This window comes from Calypte anna, chromosome 2 (assembly GCF_003957555.1).
Source record: "Calypte anna isolate BGI_N300 chromosome 2, bCalAnn1_v1.p, whole genome shotgun sequence".
Taxonomy (NCBI): Eukaryota; Metazoa; Chordata; class Aves; order Apodiformes; family Trochilidae; genus Calypte; species Calypte anna.
Genome location: NC_044245.1, coordinates 50,803,386 through 50,822,173, shown reverse-complemented (window position 1 = coordinate 50,822,173; position 18,788 = coordinate 50,803,386). Strand labels below are relative to the sequence as shown.

Here is an 18,788-nt window from a genome sequence, read left to right as displayed (position 1 = left end):
GCAAAAGAAAAGAAATAGAAGCAATAGATGAAAGAGAAGGAACAAGTCCTGTCAGATGTTCAGAGATGGGATGAAATTCTGAGGAAGTGTCACCAACTGTGCCTCTGCATGGGTGCAGTACAGTTCCTTTAAGCAGGGGCTAGATCTGCTAGATCTGAGTTCTTGGTTTCATTTCATTACTGCACAATTTCCCCTGCTTTCTGTGTCACTTTGTAAGAAATGTTCTGTTTACCAGTCAGTATGATGGCAACCAAGGTTTCATCACATCCGAGCTTGAGAGCTCCTTTCTATCTAGCAAGAACCATAAAACTGTGCTACCATGTGTTACTAAATAGGTTTTCAATTTGAGCTGCCTCCAACCTTTAGTCTAAATTGCTGATGATTTCAATTATTTATCAACATTTAAACCTGTACTGCTAGTTACTTATCAGAACTGAGTTACATATGGACTGAACTAATCAACAACAGTAAGACAGGGAGTACCTGTCATGTTTCAACATCCTGCTTTTTGGGGGATTGCAGATGAAATCACAGTTCTTGCTGGCTGGCTCCCACTCAATTAGACATGAGTCACAGATACTGGAAAGTGAGCAAATCATACTCCATGGTTAGTTGACTTGTAGGACGAACCCTTTAATTTGCCAATCCCACCCACCCATGGAGCATGAAGAATTTAATAATTTCAGCCAGTAAATGCTCAACAGAGATAGCAGGGAGATTTGAAATTCTTGGGCTAATCTACTAGCTTGATTGCAAATTTGCTGAGAGGCTTCTCAGTATTTGTTTATTGGGGTGGAAGAGTCTATCTGGTTCTCTGTATATTAGAAATAATAAAATATAATTGCCTCAGTGTTGTGAAATGAGTCAACCAGGTGCCACTAATTACCAGGTAGTGGTCATAAGCTTGTGTTAAGCCCACCTGTGCCTGATTAGGGCAGGCCCCAACTGTGCATGAGCAGGATCAGGGGGCCAATAAAAGGTGAGGCTTGAAGCACAGGCTCAGCTCATTCCTGAGCAAGCCAGCAGAGATGTGGGTTGATTCCAGAGCAGTAGCACTGAGCCAGGCTAACCAGTCCTGAGGGCAACAGACTCAGAGCACTATTTGTGCACTTCTTCTGGAACACCTGTTGGACCTCAGAGTGCCGTGCTCTAAGAGAGGTTCGTCTTGCAACACCTCAGTCATGCCTATTTAAAATGCCTCAAAAATAGACATGTTTTCTTCTGTTAGCAGAAGTAATACATTATGGATTTCTGTGGAGGAATTTGGCAGAGTATATCACAGGCAAGTTATGACTTGCATTTTGAAAAACTTATTTCTTGTGTCTGATGTGAGGAGAGAAGATTTATTATTAGAAGCTCAGGAACCTATGATTGATCTCTTGTGCCAGTACATACCAGTTTAGTAGTAAGTTAGAAGATTTATGAAATAGTTATGTCCTACTGTTTGGTATAGTTGCCTTCTAGCAGCTCTAGAGACAATAAAAGTTGTTGCTGCTTTAGGTCATTGCAGAAATTTGATAACACAGGCTTTAAAGCACCATTGTACTTCAGAACAGCTGCAGAGAACCACATGTGAGCCAAGGATCTGGCATCTGCAACAAAACCTTTTTCTGGTCCTAAATGGTTTCTTTGCTGTTTGTGTCCATCCACCCATCCTCTTGGTCAAACTTAATGGCCTTTCTCTTCAGTCCCATAGCCAACCTCAGAAATCTGTGTTTCTAGGGACACACCCAGATGCTGCTGCTTTACCCTGTTTCTCCTGGTCTTCTTCTTGATACAGTCACAGCCACAGAGACCAAATGATTCTTTCCTGATGATAATACATAGAGTCAACAAGCCTGAGTTTAAAATTTTAATTTTTTGGCTAGTGTATTTCACCACAGAAGCTGCTTCTTTTAAGTCTCTGGAAGAAGAGACAGAGCCAAGGTTTGCAAAACCAATGGTGAGGCAAATCCACAAGCAGAAGAAATTCCAAAGCTGAGGCCGTTTGTGCAGTGAACTAAGTTCTGTATTTTAAAAAACTGACTATCTCATCCTTGGGGTGCCTCCTCTGTAATGCAGCCACTGCTTGCAGAAGAAAATACAGCAGCGAAAAAAGCAGTTCTGCAACATTCAACAGCAGCAGTGGTTGAGGAAGCAAAGCATTGTTCAGACAAAAATAATGTAAAAGAATTTAAAAATTGATGCTTATAATTTATTTAAAGTATACTTCCTGTTTGCCTTGCTTTGGAAAAGCTTCTGTTGACTTCTTCAGAGATGCCAGTAGCAATGAATGAACCTGTATGCCAGCCAGTCCATCACCCATGGTAGCACACAGAAGTTCAGGCAGACCCATATATTTTCACAGGGCAGAGTTATCATTTTATGTTCTAAACACAAATGTCACTGGCATCGTGAGATATGGAAACTTGGTGGTCTATCGAAAGACTGTCAAATGTACCTAAAACATGAATATCACTATGGGTGTCTCTGTGCTTTCACTCTCTCTGGACGCTGAGTTTCTCTCAGGTACAAAGCATTCAGTTCTCTCTTTAGGCTGAGGTTGCAGACCTCTTAAATAACAACAGTGATGACCACAGGTGCTCTGACATATTCAGGCCAGTAGTTCTGCTCCTTCTAAGTCTATAATAAGTAGTGACCACAGCTTATTTACGGAAGGGTATTTCCTTATAGGAAAAAGAATAATGGCATTAGAGAGGAAAGACATTTAAATCAATAAAACAGTCTGTACTCATTCAGGTCTTACTTGGTTTGCTATTTGGTCAAATGTAAATAAGCACTACATGACAGCATGTGCCAAAGAAACTTAGAAAGGATTTTTGCTCACTATGTTAGATAATAACTTTAAAATTATATAGAGTACATATTGCTAAATAATTCAGCCACCTTCAGCCCTTGGAAGTTGAAAAAACAATGTCATTTCTTTTGTCTTTTTGCTAATTGGGAAATGCCAGTGCTTCCATTGTACGTACTGTTTGCAAGAATGAAATAAAATGAATACCATGCCGTATGTCTGTTTATACCCCATACTCTCAACACATGGCAAAGAGACTATGTGCAGCCAGTCAGAAGGCTCTCATACTAAAATAATCATGATCCTAAGTACCATCAAACTGTCTGCACCAGTTAATTCAATAGCTTTCACTGTGTCTTTGTTTTCTCAGCTTAAGGATTTGAGCAGTTACTGTAATTGTGAGAACATTTCTACCCCAAAGCATAGATGGGCCATGCAGCTAATTACCATACTTTAAGCTAACTCTATGAAAATGAAATATGTGATAGGTTCCAAATGAACCATTTAGTAGAGGCCTGTTGGCCTTATCTTTTCATTGTAACAAAAATAGATTGTTGAACATGAGAAAGGGATAGAGGGGAACATCTGAAATGAAGTGATTAACTTAATTGCTTTTCTTTCATCCACCAGCAGTTCTTAGAAGTGAAGGATGGGAGAAGCCTTTGTTAATATAGAAGACAGAGGGAGGAAATTATTTATCTCTGTGCAACACAGTGTTGTTTTATAAAACCTTGCGCTCAGCTACCAGTCATCTTTGAATGTCTGAAACTCAAATAAGTATAAAATGTCACAATTTTGAAGCTTGAATAGTTTAATGAATCAGTTGCCAACTGAAGAGAGGCAGGGTGAGAAGGAGTCAAGATCATTGCATGAATCCCTCCATTCCAAATATTGTCCCAGAGTAGGCAATCAGTCTCAGCCCCAGAGACACAGGGGAGGGCTACCTCTAAAAGCAGAAGAATCTTTAGGATGCAGCAGTTACCTCCTTTTGGGAACAGAGGAAACTCTGCTTCTAGTGCTTTTTCTCCAGTTTCCATGGGAGTATGCAAGGGTTACTGCATGACCAGTATTCTTGAGCTCCAACACACCTTACCTGTCTCTGCTTCTGGCTTGAAAGTCTCTGAGAAAATACAGTAAAGAAGAGCTTAAGAACCTACTGGTCTTCATCTAGAAATTTGGTACATCCACAGATCCAAGAAGAGCCTTAAATCCATGCAGTAACACTTGCTAGTGATGCACTTCTTTCCTGAAGAGCAGAGGGAAAGACTGAGGCCTGTGTATGGGGAGGACAGACTGCCGGAAGCACCGTAGCTTTAGCACCCAGCTGGAGTAATCAAGTGCCCAAGTTGTTTAGAGATTGAGGGAAAAGCTCAGCCCCAGGGTTAAGGTGTAGAAAAAAGGGTTTAAAAAGCTCTTGGCATTAGCTAAGACAGATGACAACTACTTGTTAATGCAAAAAAAAGAAAAGGTACATCAAAACGAAACTGAATATCACAGCTTGGAAAAGTGAGGTTGCTGTTGCTCAGCAAAGAAAGTTAAGGAGAACAAGAACTTTGCTGCTCTCATCCCCATGTACAGCAGGAATCAGACACTGCCCATGAGGCACTGGAAAGATTTCCTTGATAGTACTTGCATGGAGGTTCTTCCATTCTGATAAGAATTAATGTACCCTTGCAAACCTGCCTAACTGCCTATTGTAGAGTGACAGAGCTGTCAGAGGGCTCTTTGTACAGATCTCCAGGACCTCAGAGGGTACAAACCTTTCTGTAGGGAAAAGTAGTCATCTGGACCATTAAATAGTTATAAGGGCCTGAAGACCTTGCTCAGCTCTCATTTTAAATATGTGTGAGTAAATTAGACATTGGACTTCACAGCGCATGACAAAACTGGCTCAAGCCATCTTAGGTTTATAAATCATAATGCTTTTAGATCTGACTCTTGTACACCTTTGAAATAAATACAAGACAAAAAAACCCCCAACTAAACCAACCAAAACCAAAACAAAACAGCCCTCCCCACCACCCCAGAAAAAAAAACCAAACAGCACAGTCATTTCTCTACCTTACCTCTACTATTTCTTTCCACTTGAAGGGCTGTCCCATGTTCATATAAAAGCCTTTGAGGTGGTACTGGACTTAGTGTCCTACAAATGCTTTCCAAGGGTGATGGGGAAGGCAGCTGTTTCTCCAGGGTTATCACTGAGCCATGCTACAGGTTTTCTTCTCAAAGTTTTTACCTGCAGGATAACTACTGCCATACACACTTGCATGGTGAGATGGTCTGTGGATACCACACTCATTTACCTACCCCTACCACATGCAACATCCCTTAAGTGGCTATTTATTCATAATAAGCTCAGGACAACGATTTTCTTTTCAAGAGGTCATATTTTTCCTTTTAGCAACTCCTGACCTCCTTGGAGTTTTGTTTTATTTGAATCTGAGACAGAAAAAGCTGCCTTAAATATGATGAATAATTTGATCTACAGAGTAAATGAAAATCAGGGAGGGATTTACCTACATATTTCAGAGGTATGAAGATTTATGTCTTTCAGCTGTGAATTTTCAATGTACAAAACAGCAAAAGTAAGTTTAGTAGAAATAAGCATCTTTAAAATCATTATATCTATCTGTTAAGATGAGGGCCTAATTAATCTAAAAACATGAAGTTAAGTTCCTTTACATCAGAAGTTATAAACTCTCAGAAATTAGTCCAGGGATTATGTCCTCAGTTCAAGGAAGGCCAGTGAAAGAGCAATCAATTATCCTGTTTCTTTTCTTTTTCATTAAGAACTGTTTTAGGCATGACTTTCAAACAATTTTTTTTGCCAGTATTAAACAGCTTTTGCGTTTGATAACCAAAAAGCTTATTTGAAAGTTCCTTGTCTGATCCTGCTGATACTTTAAAATCCTCCTGATTTAAAAAGTAATAAATATCATAGGTTTTTCATGCTTGATATTGTGCATTTTTTAATTCATATGTTTATATTTAACAATTTTAATAAAATAAAGGTTGTATAAAACCCCAGTTTTGTTTTCTAAACTAAATCTCACTGAAATCCAAAACAGGATTCTAAAGATTTTGACAGTCTTTTAATTTACTCTTTAAAAATTTGGCTTAAAACTGGAAGTGTAATGAGTTCATCCCAGCTGGCACCTAAGTTCCCACTTATTGTTCACTCAGTCTCCCCAGATGGATGGGGGAGAAAATTGGAAGGGAACAAGAGAGACAAAAACTTGTGGGTCAAGATTAAGATGGTTCAATAAGCAAAGAGGGGGAAAAAAAGCAAATATTAATACTAATTAAGGGGTGCAAAATCTATCATCCCTCACCGCCAGTAGACTGTTGTCCAGTCAGTTCCCAATGGCTACTTTGACCCTCCACCCTCCAGTTTTATTGCTGAGCCTGATGTTATGTTAGGGAATATGGAATATGGATGGTTCAGGTCAGCTGTCCCAGCTGCACCCCCTCCCCAGATCTTGCTCACCCCCAGCTCACTTGCTTGAGGGGCAGAGTGAAAAAAAAGGTAATTCCTTGCACAGCTCAGCAAGAGCTAAAACATCAATGTGTTATAGATGCTGGTTTGGTCACTAATCTAAAACACAGAACCATGCAACCATAGAAGCTGCTATGAAGGAAACTAACTCCATCCTAGCCAGTCTCAGTACAGAACAGAAAAATGTAGTTTTGAAGTAAAGACAAGTAAAATTCCGAAAATGTAATAAAGTATGAATCTGTTAAAAAGGAAAACTTCTGTTTGGAAAGTATAAAGAAAAGAAAAACAAACCTATGTTCCAAAAGATTTTCTGGAATATGGATTACTCCAGAAAACAAATATCTCTAGGGTGTGTTTTAATCTGAATGGACCATAGTTACTTAAGTAATAAGGATCATGCAAGCTTGATGTTTTCCAAAAAACAAATGTCTGTATGCCAAGGTTTAACAATTGGCTGTCAATGAAATAATTGTCAGATTCTCTCTATGAACTCCTTTTCCTTCCCAGAAAGGTAAAGGAAAGAGAATAAAGGAGAGAGACTTAGGGGTTGGAAACTAAACTACAGAGCTTTAATGAAACAATATTGATAAATAATAAAACAATAAATATACAGAAATATGTATAGATGTGTAGATACAAATAGATACAAACACACGATTGGTTTCCCCTCCCAGTGATGCTGATGTCACCACTGAGGCTGCAGGGCATCCCTGACTGACACTGACTCCTGGAGCCATTGGCAGACAGGACCTGGATTAAGGAACACAGAGAGCAGGATTGGAGGCAGATGAACAGATAGAGTCCTGGAAAACTGGCTGTGGGTGAAGAGAGCTTGACCCTCACAGTCCCTCAGACTTATACTGAGTATGAAACCTGTGGGATGGAATATCTCATTTTGTCAGTTTTGGTCACCTGTCCAATTCACTCCTCTCCTCAAGGGGACTGCAAGTGTGACCGCTTTTCCTCCCTTTTGTTACCAGAGCAGAAGTTGTGCTTGATTCTGCATACCATTTTCTAACAGTAACCATAAACATTGAGTGCTATCAATCCTAGAAAGAGACACTGACTGAAAAACACATCAGCAAGTGTAGTACTTAGAAGTAACTACACTTAGAAGTTACTTAGATTTAAATGAAAAATACAATTATTAAAGAGAAAATTGGTTCTGTCCTGGTTCAAACCAGGACACTCCAATAGCTGAAATCCTTCTTCTTGTTTGTAGTGGAAGGCAGTGGCAGAGTGGGATGAGAAGTTAGGAAGTTATAAAGACATTGTAAGATGGGGCATATCAGGTGAGAGAGGACCTCATGTATGAGGGTCAAACATGGCACTGAAACTCCACTGAAGAGGAGCTGGCATGCTCCTCAGTGATGGATCTGATACCCTGCAACATCCTCACCATGACCTGTGTAACAGGGCAGAGCTTCTTGGAGACCACCAAATGGGGGGAGCAACAAGAGGCTGGAGGGCAGGGCTGACAGCCAGAGGGGCCCTGGCAGGCAGGGGGAATGAGCCAGCAGGAATCTTATAAGGGTATTAAAAATTGTTTGATATTTTCAAAGGACAACTAGATACAGTCCTGGGCAACCTCATCTAACCTGGAGTTTAGGGCAGGTGGCAAGAGTATAGGTGACCTTTAGAGATCTCTTACAATCTATTTTTTCCTATGACACTGTGATTTTAACTTGTCCTAATATTGCAGAAGTTAACCTGCCTTCCACATCTTTACTTTGTGTTCACAGCTTTGCAAAGGTTCAGGTTACTAAATCTGATTGCTAAATATAGTAACTAACTTCAAGCAATTATTAATGTGGAACATTTAGTAACACAAATCTAAATTACAATTTGCTCTTATACACATTCTTGACATTCAGAAGGAGATTTTGTCCTTGCTAATATTTTATCAGCTCAGGGTTTTTCTGTTATAGCAAAAATACCCCTTGTCGTTATAATACATAAAACCACTTCGGTCCAACATAATTATTATTTTTTTTCGCTATTTTTACTTCACCAGTAACTGCAGTGATTTCACACTCCTACACACTTTTGTAAAATGTGTTGTTATGGTGATGTGTTTCACATGCTGTATTTTTCCATCTACCTCTATTACCACTTTTTTTGTGTCCTTTGTGTAGTTAAATATGCCCACAAGTGACCAGTTTGGGGTACTTAACCAAGAAACAGCTGAGATTTTTTTTCTTGCAGATTAATTTTTGTCTCACAGCTTGGCTTTACTTATTTGTCTGTGAATTAACTGCTTATTGTTTAATTTCACTTGTCATTTTCTTCATCTGTTCCCGTAATTTTGGTATTCCCTGGACTGCATATTCACTGGGGTGAAACATTTGCTGGTGTTGTTTAATCTCCACATCCAACTACTGCATCACAAAGAGCTCCATGTCTCCTATAGCATCTGAGCTGGGTCAGCCTTTCAAATTGCTTAATTGACTAAGCATTAATAAAAAAAAATAATTACACATCAATTGAAGAGATAACAGCTCAGGTTTGCAGGCTGCTGTTAGTGGTAGACAGAATGAGAACTCTGCTTTCAAGTGTGATTGGGGTTTTTTATTTTAGTTGTGACTAAATTTCCAGGTAGATTGTTGTGGAGGCAAAGTAAAATGCACGAAAGTGTGGAATATCCACACAGCAGCTCTGAACAGAGCATATTCTGGAATATCAGAGCAGTGTGATGGTAAATTGCCTCTTTATTTATAACAAGATTGTGTATAGAGGAGATACAGTTGACCATATTAAACTGTGCATATTAGTAATGAAGAACAACCACGCTAATTAACTCTGCTCCCTAATGAAATTAAATTCATGCAGTGAAAGACATTTCTCATACATTCAATACAAACCCAAACTGTATCAGTTGCTAATTCCTTCACTGTGGCAGGGTGACATGAACATTATCATCATTATGTGCTAGCATGGAACAGTAACCACTGCCAGGGAGGAAAGGAGACTTTGTGTTTGTAGGCTGAGGTTGTTCCAGTTTCCACCAAAGAAAACAAGAGTTTCCTTCCTCCACCCCTTCCTCCTCTCCAGGCATGATAAATTAGTGAGCTGTTATATCTCACTTCTAAGTAAATTTTGGAAAAAGAGGTTGATACATTAAATTCCTTAAAAATAATGTAAGCTCAAATGTAATCGTGGGCAGGAGACTTCAGGCAGCACGTTTTCCCCACTGAGCTCACAATTATTTTTGCAATTGAAACAATGGTGAGAAAGGTCTCTTCCATTTTTCCCTTTGACATGTCAGTCAACCTGCTTGCTTGTTCACCTGGGGAACAGTCATATTCTATCTGTTGTTGCCAGCTGAATGGTCTTTTAGCCATACCTTCTCATCTCAGATGCAAACCATGTCATTCTACCCATTCAGCTTGGCCAGCCATGCTTCTTCATCTTGCTAGTGAAAACTAAGTTCATCTTTGGAGTCTGGAGTAGCTGGTGGGGTCCTCTGGAGCTGCACAGGCTGTGGGGACAGCTGATACAGCACACAGAGAAGGTTCTTCTCAGTCATTAGCACCTGATGATATCCAAGAGAGGAGAGATTGAAGTGAGCTCACACCTGGGATCTGTTCAGATCAGCTCTGAACAGAGCTACATATGGTGCAAGGATTCTACCTGAAAGGTGAGGCAAATTCCTGGTAAACTGCACAAAGTGTATTCCCACAGATCAGTTCCACAAATTATTGTCTGCCATCTTCTCCATAAACATCTCCTAAATATTGCTATCTGGATGCCCTGCTAGTTCTTGGCCTCAAGAGTGTCCTGATTTTCCTTGCATTGTGCTGAAAAATACTTTATTTCTTGGATGACTTCTGTAATAAATTCCATTCCACCATTGACCCTGCAGCACCACAGGAGATACAAAAGTGACAAAGATGTCGAGAAGCTGTAAAGACACCTCAGCTGCTTTTGGTTTTGATGTAAATAGAAGGAGAGAAGAAATTTTGATGATGCCCTTCTGGCTCATGCACTTCAAGCAGTGTAGGCACATGGACTGCATAATGATAAAGCCAGTTTACCCCTGTGCTAACTGCTCCTTGTTCAGAGCAGACTGGTCAGCAAGCAGTTCCCAGTGGTGCCTTCTTTCTCCTTGGCACATTCCACAGAAAGATTTGAAGAGTTCAACAACATCTCTGATGTTGTTTGCATATTTAAATGACAAGTGTTTCATGACAGAGTTGCAGCCTCTATGGTCAGTATCCATATATGCTTTTTTAAATGATATAGGAATCTTCAATGTTCACTTAATATATGAGAGATTCCTCCTTTGTCTGTGTCTTAATCAACTTCCCAGTGTCTCCATATTGTAGAATTTCATTTTTGAAAGAATAAACATTTTACTAGCAATAATGCTGTGTATCTGAATGGAGAACACTATTATGTATACACATAAGATTTAAAAAAACCAAAAAAAACAAAAGAGGAGGTTCTCCATACGTACTTTGTAAGCAGATAGTATTAACATCTTACTTTGACTTGGGATTCTGTTTTGTCTTCTGTATTTCAACACAACTGCACAATACCCTGCCTTTGGGACTGTGTTGTTGGAGCATTTCTTATATTTCTGTCTAGTTCTTCACAAAATTTAACTTCAAAGTTCTAAGGTATCTTCAGCAACGTTTACTTAGCAAGTAGAGAAAACTGATCCAGCTTCCTCCTTTTATGTACTCTTGCACTGGTGCTCTTGCACCAGTTTTGGACATATGATAGTCATACTGTGAAACCAGTCATTTTGCAAAATTACTAAAACCTAAAGACATTTCTCAAAATTACTTCCAGTCATTTAGCAAAATGACAGAAATCAGTTGGCAGATATTATGCAAAGTATCTAATCTCTAGGTTTTTTAACTTATTAGCTCAAAAGACAACAGAAAGGGTTGGTTTATTTAATTTTATTTCCCAAACTGCTGAAAACCAAAATATATTTCAGAACAATCTAGATACTACATTTTATAAAATAGAGACTCTCATGAGGTCAACATTACTTTGCTGAATTTGTAGCAGTTTTTAATGTTTTGTTCCACTGGACTGAATTTTGAAACACCTTATCTTCCCCACTAGAACAATAATGACAATTGTTCACATGTTGTGAAATTCTAGAAAACATCAGCCATTTCAGGTAAAATGAAGAATGCAGTATATTGGTGTAATAAAATTGCCATTACTTTCTGAAACTCCTGAAACCAGTCATTTTGTGTATCTGAAACAGTAATTTTCAAAAAGAACATACATACAGCCTGGCTGCTGTTTGTCTTTAAAATTCTGAAGGCCTGTTTACTACAGAGATAGTCTTATCCTTGCAAATTGAACTTAATTTATGAAATGCTTTTCATTACATGAAACTTTGTGACTTTATTTCTAGCATATGGAAACTTTCATGTCTTGAGCAGATCCTGATTCAGACGCTTTCTCTGTAGCAGAGAGTGGGAACTGAGGTCTCTCTCCATCTATGTGGAGTCCTCACTCATTTGTGTTTCTTGGCCTGAAGTCTTCAGACTTCTGAGGGTTTCCTCTCCAGGAGCTGGCAGGTCAAGGTTGTCCATCACTGGATTTTCCAATAATGCAGATACAGTCTGTGCTGTGCTGTCCTCTCTTTATTTTCTTATTTTCTTCTGTGCTTTTATAGGACCTGACTAGTGGAGTCTCTGTGAGAGGGACTCTGAGAGTCTCTGTGAGACTCCACTGCCACATCTCTGATTTGTATTTCCTCACATCTGCTGAGGAAAGGCATCAGGAAGATATAGTCCTATCTGCAATCCTTAGAGGTCTTTATTAGAAATGATGGTGCTGCCACCAGTGTACACCCACCCCTTCATCCATAGGCAAGCTGTTACAGTTTTATCCTATAGACTTCTTAAAACAGATGTGGGACTCTTAGCCCTTTTCCATGAGTCTCCTTCCCTTGGCATGCAGCCCCTGCCAAGCACAAGTCAGGAACTTACTTCCCAGTTTCAGATGAGACATTTGGAGATGCTATTAAATTTCTGTTCTACCATCTGTCTTACATCTTCTGTAGGCACTGAGCATGTGGCCTCTCCTGCCCATGAGCCTGCTATGGATGGGGTTCTCACTGGATTTGATAGCTGATTCCCCAGTTGGTGTTGTATTATCTTTCTCACACATGGGACTTGCACTGTTTTCATTAGCAAGACCTCAAAGTCAGGTGGGATCCAGCCAGTGATGGGTGAGGTACAATTCATTGATGGCACAGATACCAGAAATAAGGAGTTAGCCTGAAACTCCCAAAATGAAGGTGTTACTGCCTGAGAGTGAAAGCAGCCAGGGGATCTGTTTTACTGCTTCACCAGAGGAAAGAGGACTATACTTCAGGGAACTGGTACTGTATGTTTTCTGTATTGACATTTCTTTTTCCAACAAAAAAATGGCTTATTGAGTAGCTTTTTGCAAGTGAGAAAAATTACCTCACTGAGTACCAGAAAGTTTAGCTTGATTTTTCTGAAGTTTCTGGCTCAGTGGTCAAGCTGATGTTCTGTTAATGACCCCTTGACTTTTGAAACCAGCCCCTGCTTCCAATGAAGTCCTAGCCTTAGGGTTTACTTACAGGAAAAGTGCAAACAAAGTCTTATTTTTCTGCAAACATCAGAACTGAGTAACTGAGAAATACATGGTACTGCAACAGTGTTGAGGTTTTTGTTGAGGAACTGCTTCCTCTGCTGCCTTCAGGAGTAGGAAAGGGACAACTGGCCACCACAAACTGGCTGCTGGAGGCTTCTACACCACCAGCTCTCTGCTGGAACAAGTGGCCACTGATCAGCAGATGGTGTTTGTTCATCAATGTGAATAGAACCAAGAGAGCAGATGGCTCATGAGGCTCTGATTCCTGCAAGGAAACTGTGTATATGTAGGAGGGGTTCAAGTGTATGACTCACACAATTTGTAATGCAAAAAAATTAAAGATTAGTTAAAGGCAACTCTATCAAATCTGATATGTTTTTAAAAATTAATTTTAAATTAATGCAATTACAAAATCATCAGAACACAGTATTTAAAACTGTTATTAAACCAATGTGATTAAAACAATTTAAAAACATTTTAAAAATGTTAAACAAATGCAATTAGAAAACAACAAAATATGTTTCTTAATAATGATGTTTAGGGCTGTGACCTGAAACAAGCTGTTAATAAAAAATATTTGATTGTGTTGTCTTTACCTCATGGTTAATTTTTTGTTTCTCATGTTTGATTGAGTTGTTTTATCTCATCACTAATTTTTTTGCAAATAGAAGTGGAAATTTCAGGTGATGTGAGTATGTGGAAAACTGCCTGGAAAAAAAAGAACTGGATCCTAAGGTGAATTAGACAAGCTGAATTACAGTCTGATAAGTGCCCCAAATCAGCATTGCTATAAAAAGCAGTCTTGCTGTATGTATCCCTCCACTGACTCACTTTTCCATGGGTGAAAGAGGGAACTGATGCAACTGAAAGCCATTTAGCAGAAGAATCCCAGCCCTATGGAAAGAGCAATATGGGAGTGGGAGCAAGGAATGATGGAGCTCAAGTTTGTCCCTGGCAAGGAGAGTGCCACTATTTTGGCACCTCTAAGGGTTCAATAAGCAACATGAGATCAAGGCCAGAGACACAGTCTATGTCTTCTTGCCACTGTGTGGCAGAAACATACTAATATTCTGCTCTCCTAATCCTCATCTCCTACCACGTTCTTCAGGTCCTCCCCCCATCTACATCCTGCTGTAATACAGCTTTTTATGTTTGTTTTCTAGCTGTTTAGTTATTTTTGTTCATGTTGTTTTCTAGTCCAGAACTATCCTCCATGATTCAGACTCAGCAAAATCAGGGTCCCCTTTAAGCCTGTGGTGCCTCTGACCCAGATGGTGGTAACTGGAAATTCTCCCTTCATCTGTAGGTCACCTCCCACATGTCAGCAGTTTGCCATCACTGCCTCTGCCATCCCCAGCCACAGGAGCCACTTGGCTACATTTCAGATGCTGTTCTGCCATTGCCTACACTTTCATTTCCAGCAGTTACTCAGACTCTTCTCTTTCAGTGGCATTTCCTGACAGCGCCACCACCCCTCCTTAACCCTCCTGAAGGACACAAGCAGAGAGGGTGGTTGGAAAGAGGGGTGGGAGAGAGCAAGAAGCTGGTGAGGAGCAAAGCAGGTTCAAGTTGAAGGCAGCAGCAATTGTTCCTGCCTGCAAACCCTGTTGGCACCTTCACTGGAAGCATCTCCACTATCAGAACTTGGCAGAGCAATTCCTGCCAGTGTTGATGAAAACTTCATTTCCCCAGGGTGGAGGAAGGCTTTCTCCACCTGTAACAAAGTTTCACAAAGCAAGAAGAGTGGAAAGTGTAAAGTTTTCTAAGACAGTCCCATTGAATTACAGCCCCCTAATTCTACTCATTATCGTCCTGAGTTAACATTAACATCAACTTTTATTTGGAAAAAACCCCAATATCTAGTATTTTTTGTGATGCTATGTTTTAGAGTATTGCAAATGTGTGTGTTTTTACAATAATTAAATACATTGTGATTTTATCACATACCTGAACAAGATTGTTAAGCTGTATGATCAGGAAGTATTTTTGTAAGCATATGGGGTTTGTTTTTTTCTAATTTTGCCAAATACAGATACAAAAGCTTTTCACTTACATGAATATTTGCAGGAAGGACTTGCATAATTTTATCAGCATGCAGTAATCTTGTTTGTTAATAATTTTATTATGATGGAAGGGTTATAATAGTGTCACAAGGGTACACAGTGCCCACAGAACACACTGAAGGTATTTTCTTCCACCAGCAACATTCCTATAGGAGAAAACAAAGACTTTGTGCCATTTTTCAATCTTCTTTCCTGCTACAGAGCAAAATGGGTTTGTTCATATTGTTTTAAAAAAAAATGTAGGACACAGCAGTTTATTGTTTTCTACATGACACACAGTTAACTAGTAGTGAAATACACATTCAAATTGACTCCTTCCATGCTTTAAGTTCCTGTAGTCCCCTGACTACACTGAATCTGTCAGGTAGTTGTTTTCCTTTACCATGAGCTTCCTCAAGAGCAAACACCTGCTCAGTTCTGTCTTGGATCCACACACACTGCAAGCTCTCACATTCCTGTCTTAAGAACTGTTTGGATTCAGGATATGTGCCAAGGGTGGGCCATGAAAGCACCCCCACATCTCACTTTTGTTCAGTGATTTCCAGCTTTCCATGTTATACGGTATTATTAAAGCTCCTGTCTGAAAATACTTTCTCGTGACCAGACCTCTCCAGAGATACAGAGGAGCTTCAAGCAAGAAGAAAGACAGGGAAGAAAGACTATGGAAGATGTTGGATCCTATAAAGTAACTACCGTATTTGGTGGGACAAAAGCAACAAGCATAGCAGTAAGATTGTGCAGATACATCAAAATCAACCAATAGTGGATTGACTAATGTCTGACGAGCAAGAGGTCCTGAAGGTGAAATATAAAGGAAAAGAAAGAATCAGAGGCATGAAAATGTGGACTATAGCATCATAGGGTGAGACTGTCGCTGGAAATCAATCATCTGATAATCTCTCATTTGCCAAATGATTAAAACATTATTCCACTAGCTATAGGTGAAAAGAATATGATCTTAGGCAGATAACTAGAAGAAAGAGAAATTAGCCATTACTGCCTTAGGTTATAGAAGTCAGAGCTTTATACTTTTAGTAGGGATGTAGAGCACCTGAGCAATGAAAATCTGGATGTCTTTCACAGAATTATTTTTCTGAATTTTTGCTCTTTTTAAGTGGAATTCAATTCTTTGTTCAGAGATAGCAACTCACAATGCCTCATTGATATATAATAAGCTTTAGCTGCATCAGGCTTATAAGCTTTTTCCATCTCTTCAAGTAGGAACTTGTTAATTTCTTCTACTAATAAAGGTTGCTAACTTGATAGAGTGATCTGAAGCCAAAGATACTGTGAGTAGTTATAAAAGTTATAATTGCACAAAATCAGCATTGGAGAAAAATCCATTTGTACTCTGGAGTCCTAAAATATTTGATTTCTTAAGAACAAACAACTGCTGTCTGAATGACCTAAATAAAATTATCGTCACTGTTAAATATTTTTTTGTAATTAAGCAGTTCTGTTAATAAAAAGTACATGGGTTTTTTTGAAATTACAGTATTATTTTCAGTAATAATAGGTAATTTCTGTTATTAGGGACACTTTCATCATGTGAGAAGAGAACAAAACTCTTTTCAGATGACATTATACCATCTCCATACAGTGCCTTTCATAAAATATTTTAATAAATAGATATTTATTGCTGGTTTGTTTCTTACAGAGTTGGTTTAAATGTTCAGTTCATTTAGGAAGTTACTCTTGTCTCTACAGTGAAGGAACAGACCTACTCAGGATGAAATGATTTTTATGAGAGCTTGTGAAGAATAAATGAGAAAACTATATGGTAAATCATGTAGATTTTTGTTTCAAAAATCCTTACCTTAGTGCATAAGAAACCTATTTTTCTATTTGTGTTCTTCTATCTGTGTTTCTACATACTTAGCATATTTTCTTGAGTCTCCTCCCGGTGTCTTTGACTTCACAATCGTTGATGTAAAAAGAGTAAGAAGGAAGAGCCCATTCCCTTTCCTCCCTCTCCCCAGGTGCATCCACAGCTCACTGGGTAGCATGGTGCGAAAATCCCAGACGTAATCTTCCAGTTTATCAGCTGAGACACTGGAAGTGTTTTACCCCTTTATCTGGGGGAATGGATGTGTAGAGCCCTGTGCAAGGGTGTTGTGCTCTTTCCAAAGCCCAGCCCGAAATGCAGAGGATGGGGTAGGCTGTGCCTGTCCAGCACCATGCTTTTCCAAGTCCAGGTCCAAATCCAGGTCCAGGTCCACACAAGCTGCAGGAGGCTGATGCTAGCAGCAAGACAACCTGCTTTGCAGCATGACCACGTTTTGCTTGAAGGGGCGACTGCCACCCAGCATGAATGACAAAAGGTACAAACAGCTGAGGGCAGACAGACTCAAAATAACTTCATTGTAGCTTTCTAATTGGTCAAAATCATTCACATGCTGTATATAGTAGGCCCTAAAGAGGTGATATGGAAGGAAGCAAACTATGATGACACAGATGAAAATCAGGTTTTTCACCTGGGCCCAGAACTCTTGGTGTGACCAGAGGGAGGTAGAAAGTTTTCTTGCTACTTTTACCAGGATGAAAATCTGCAAGGCCAAGAGGACACAAGTAATGCAGGAAACAACTGCAATTATGGTGTAGTTCAGGGCTTTTACACTCTCCTGCTGTAATTCTTTGTGGAATTTAAAGCATGTTGTATCATTGTATGAGCCTGAGCTTCCTTACTCATAGTACAGAACTGGCACCACGAAGACCATGACGAAGACCCACACAGCAGCACTTGATTTAGTGGCATGCAGCTTCCAGTAAAACTCCACCTTGTCCTTTCACTGAAAGAAGATAATCCACTGGATCACCAGTGTGATTACATAGAAAAGGAAGGTCAGGTACATATGGATGTGCACCATTGCTCTCACCATTTTGCAAAATGGTATCTTGCATACCCCCTTCTTTTTGACACAGTAGTGCAGGCAGAAGGGCACTGTGAAAAGGAGGTGGCTGTGCACAATGACCAGGTTTATGATGGCCGTAGTGGTCACAGAGAGAGTGGTCATCTTGACCAGCACCAATGACATAATGATGGACCCAATCACACCTCCAGCAAAGGCAACTGAGTAGGCAGTGAGCAGTATGGCACTCATCGTGTGAAGGCAGAGGAAGAGTCACTGCTGTTCCTATTCTCTTCAACCATATTCCTGAAATCTTCCTCGTACATGTTCTAGAAATGAAAGAGTATATAAGCTAAGACAAGGTAGGAATGAGAGTGCCCACCTGAAAATCCAGCAGTTTTCTACCTGGATCTTGCTCAAGGGGTAATCCTGGAATCTCACAGCTGGCACAAGATGTTACCAGCAGTTTAATCCAAATATCCTCCAGCCAAAAAACCAAACAAACAAAGGGCTGAGAAGACTAGGCAGAGAGACTGCTCCAGTCCTTAAGACAGTACTAACCATGGTCTTGAAAACAAGCATGAGTTACGTGTGGGAGGAGAGCATCTTCAGACAAATGACATGATTCAAGCTCTCTGTGTTGTTACTTCTCATCTCTTCTGAGCATTTCCATGTTTTTGCACTGAAGATCAGAGAGTCCAAATTCTGCTACTCATTCATCAGTTTGTTTATTTGCAACACAAATATGCCCTTCCCAGAGCCAAATAACCATATGTTGCTCTATCAAAGCTGCAAATTTTGTTTATTACCCAGAGCTGAGTTTTGCACACATTAGAGCCAAACTGCTTCCCTGTGGACAGTTTATCCGAGTAATGGATTAAGCACCATGGATACCCACGCTCCATGGAAATCCTGCTCAGATCCTGCCACATGGAGTAGCGTGGGCAGTGCTGTCCTGGTGCTCAGGGACATTTCAGATCTTGTATGTGGCAACT

The 18,788-nt window shown here is 39.8% G+C and overlaps 1 protein-coding gene across 1 annotated transcript; it reads right to left on the bottom strand.

The window, feature by feature from the left end:
* Nucleotides 1-17,184: 17,184 nt before the first annotated feature.
* Nucleotides 17,185-18,119, bottom strand: LOC103537121 (probable G-protein coupled receptor 141). Its single transcript, XM_030446072.1, is given in 2 exon segments — nt 17,185-18,050; nt 18,053-18,119. Coding segments are annotated over 2 exon segments (933 nt in total).
* Nucleotides 18,120-18,788: the final 669 nt, after the last annotated feature.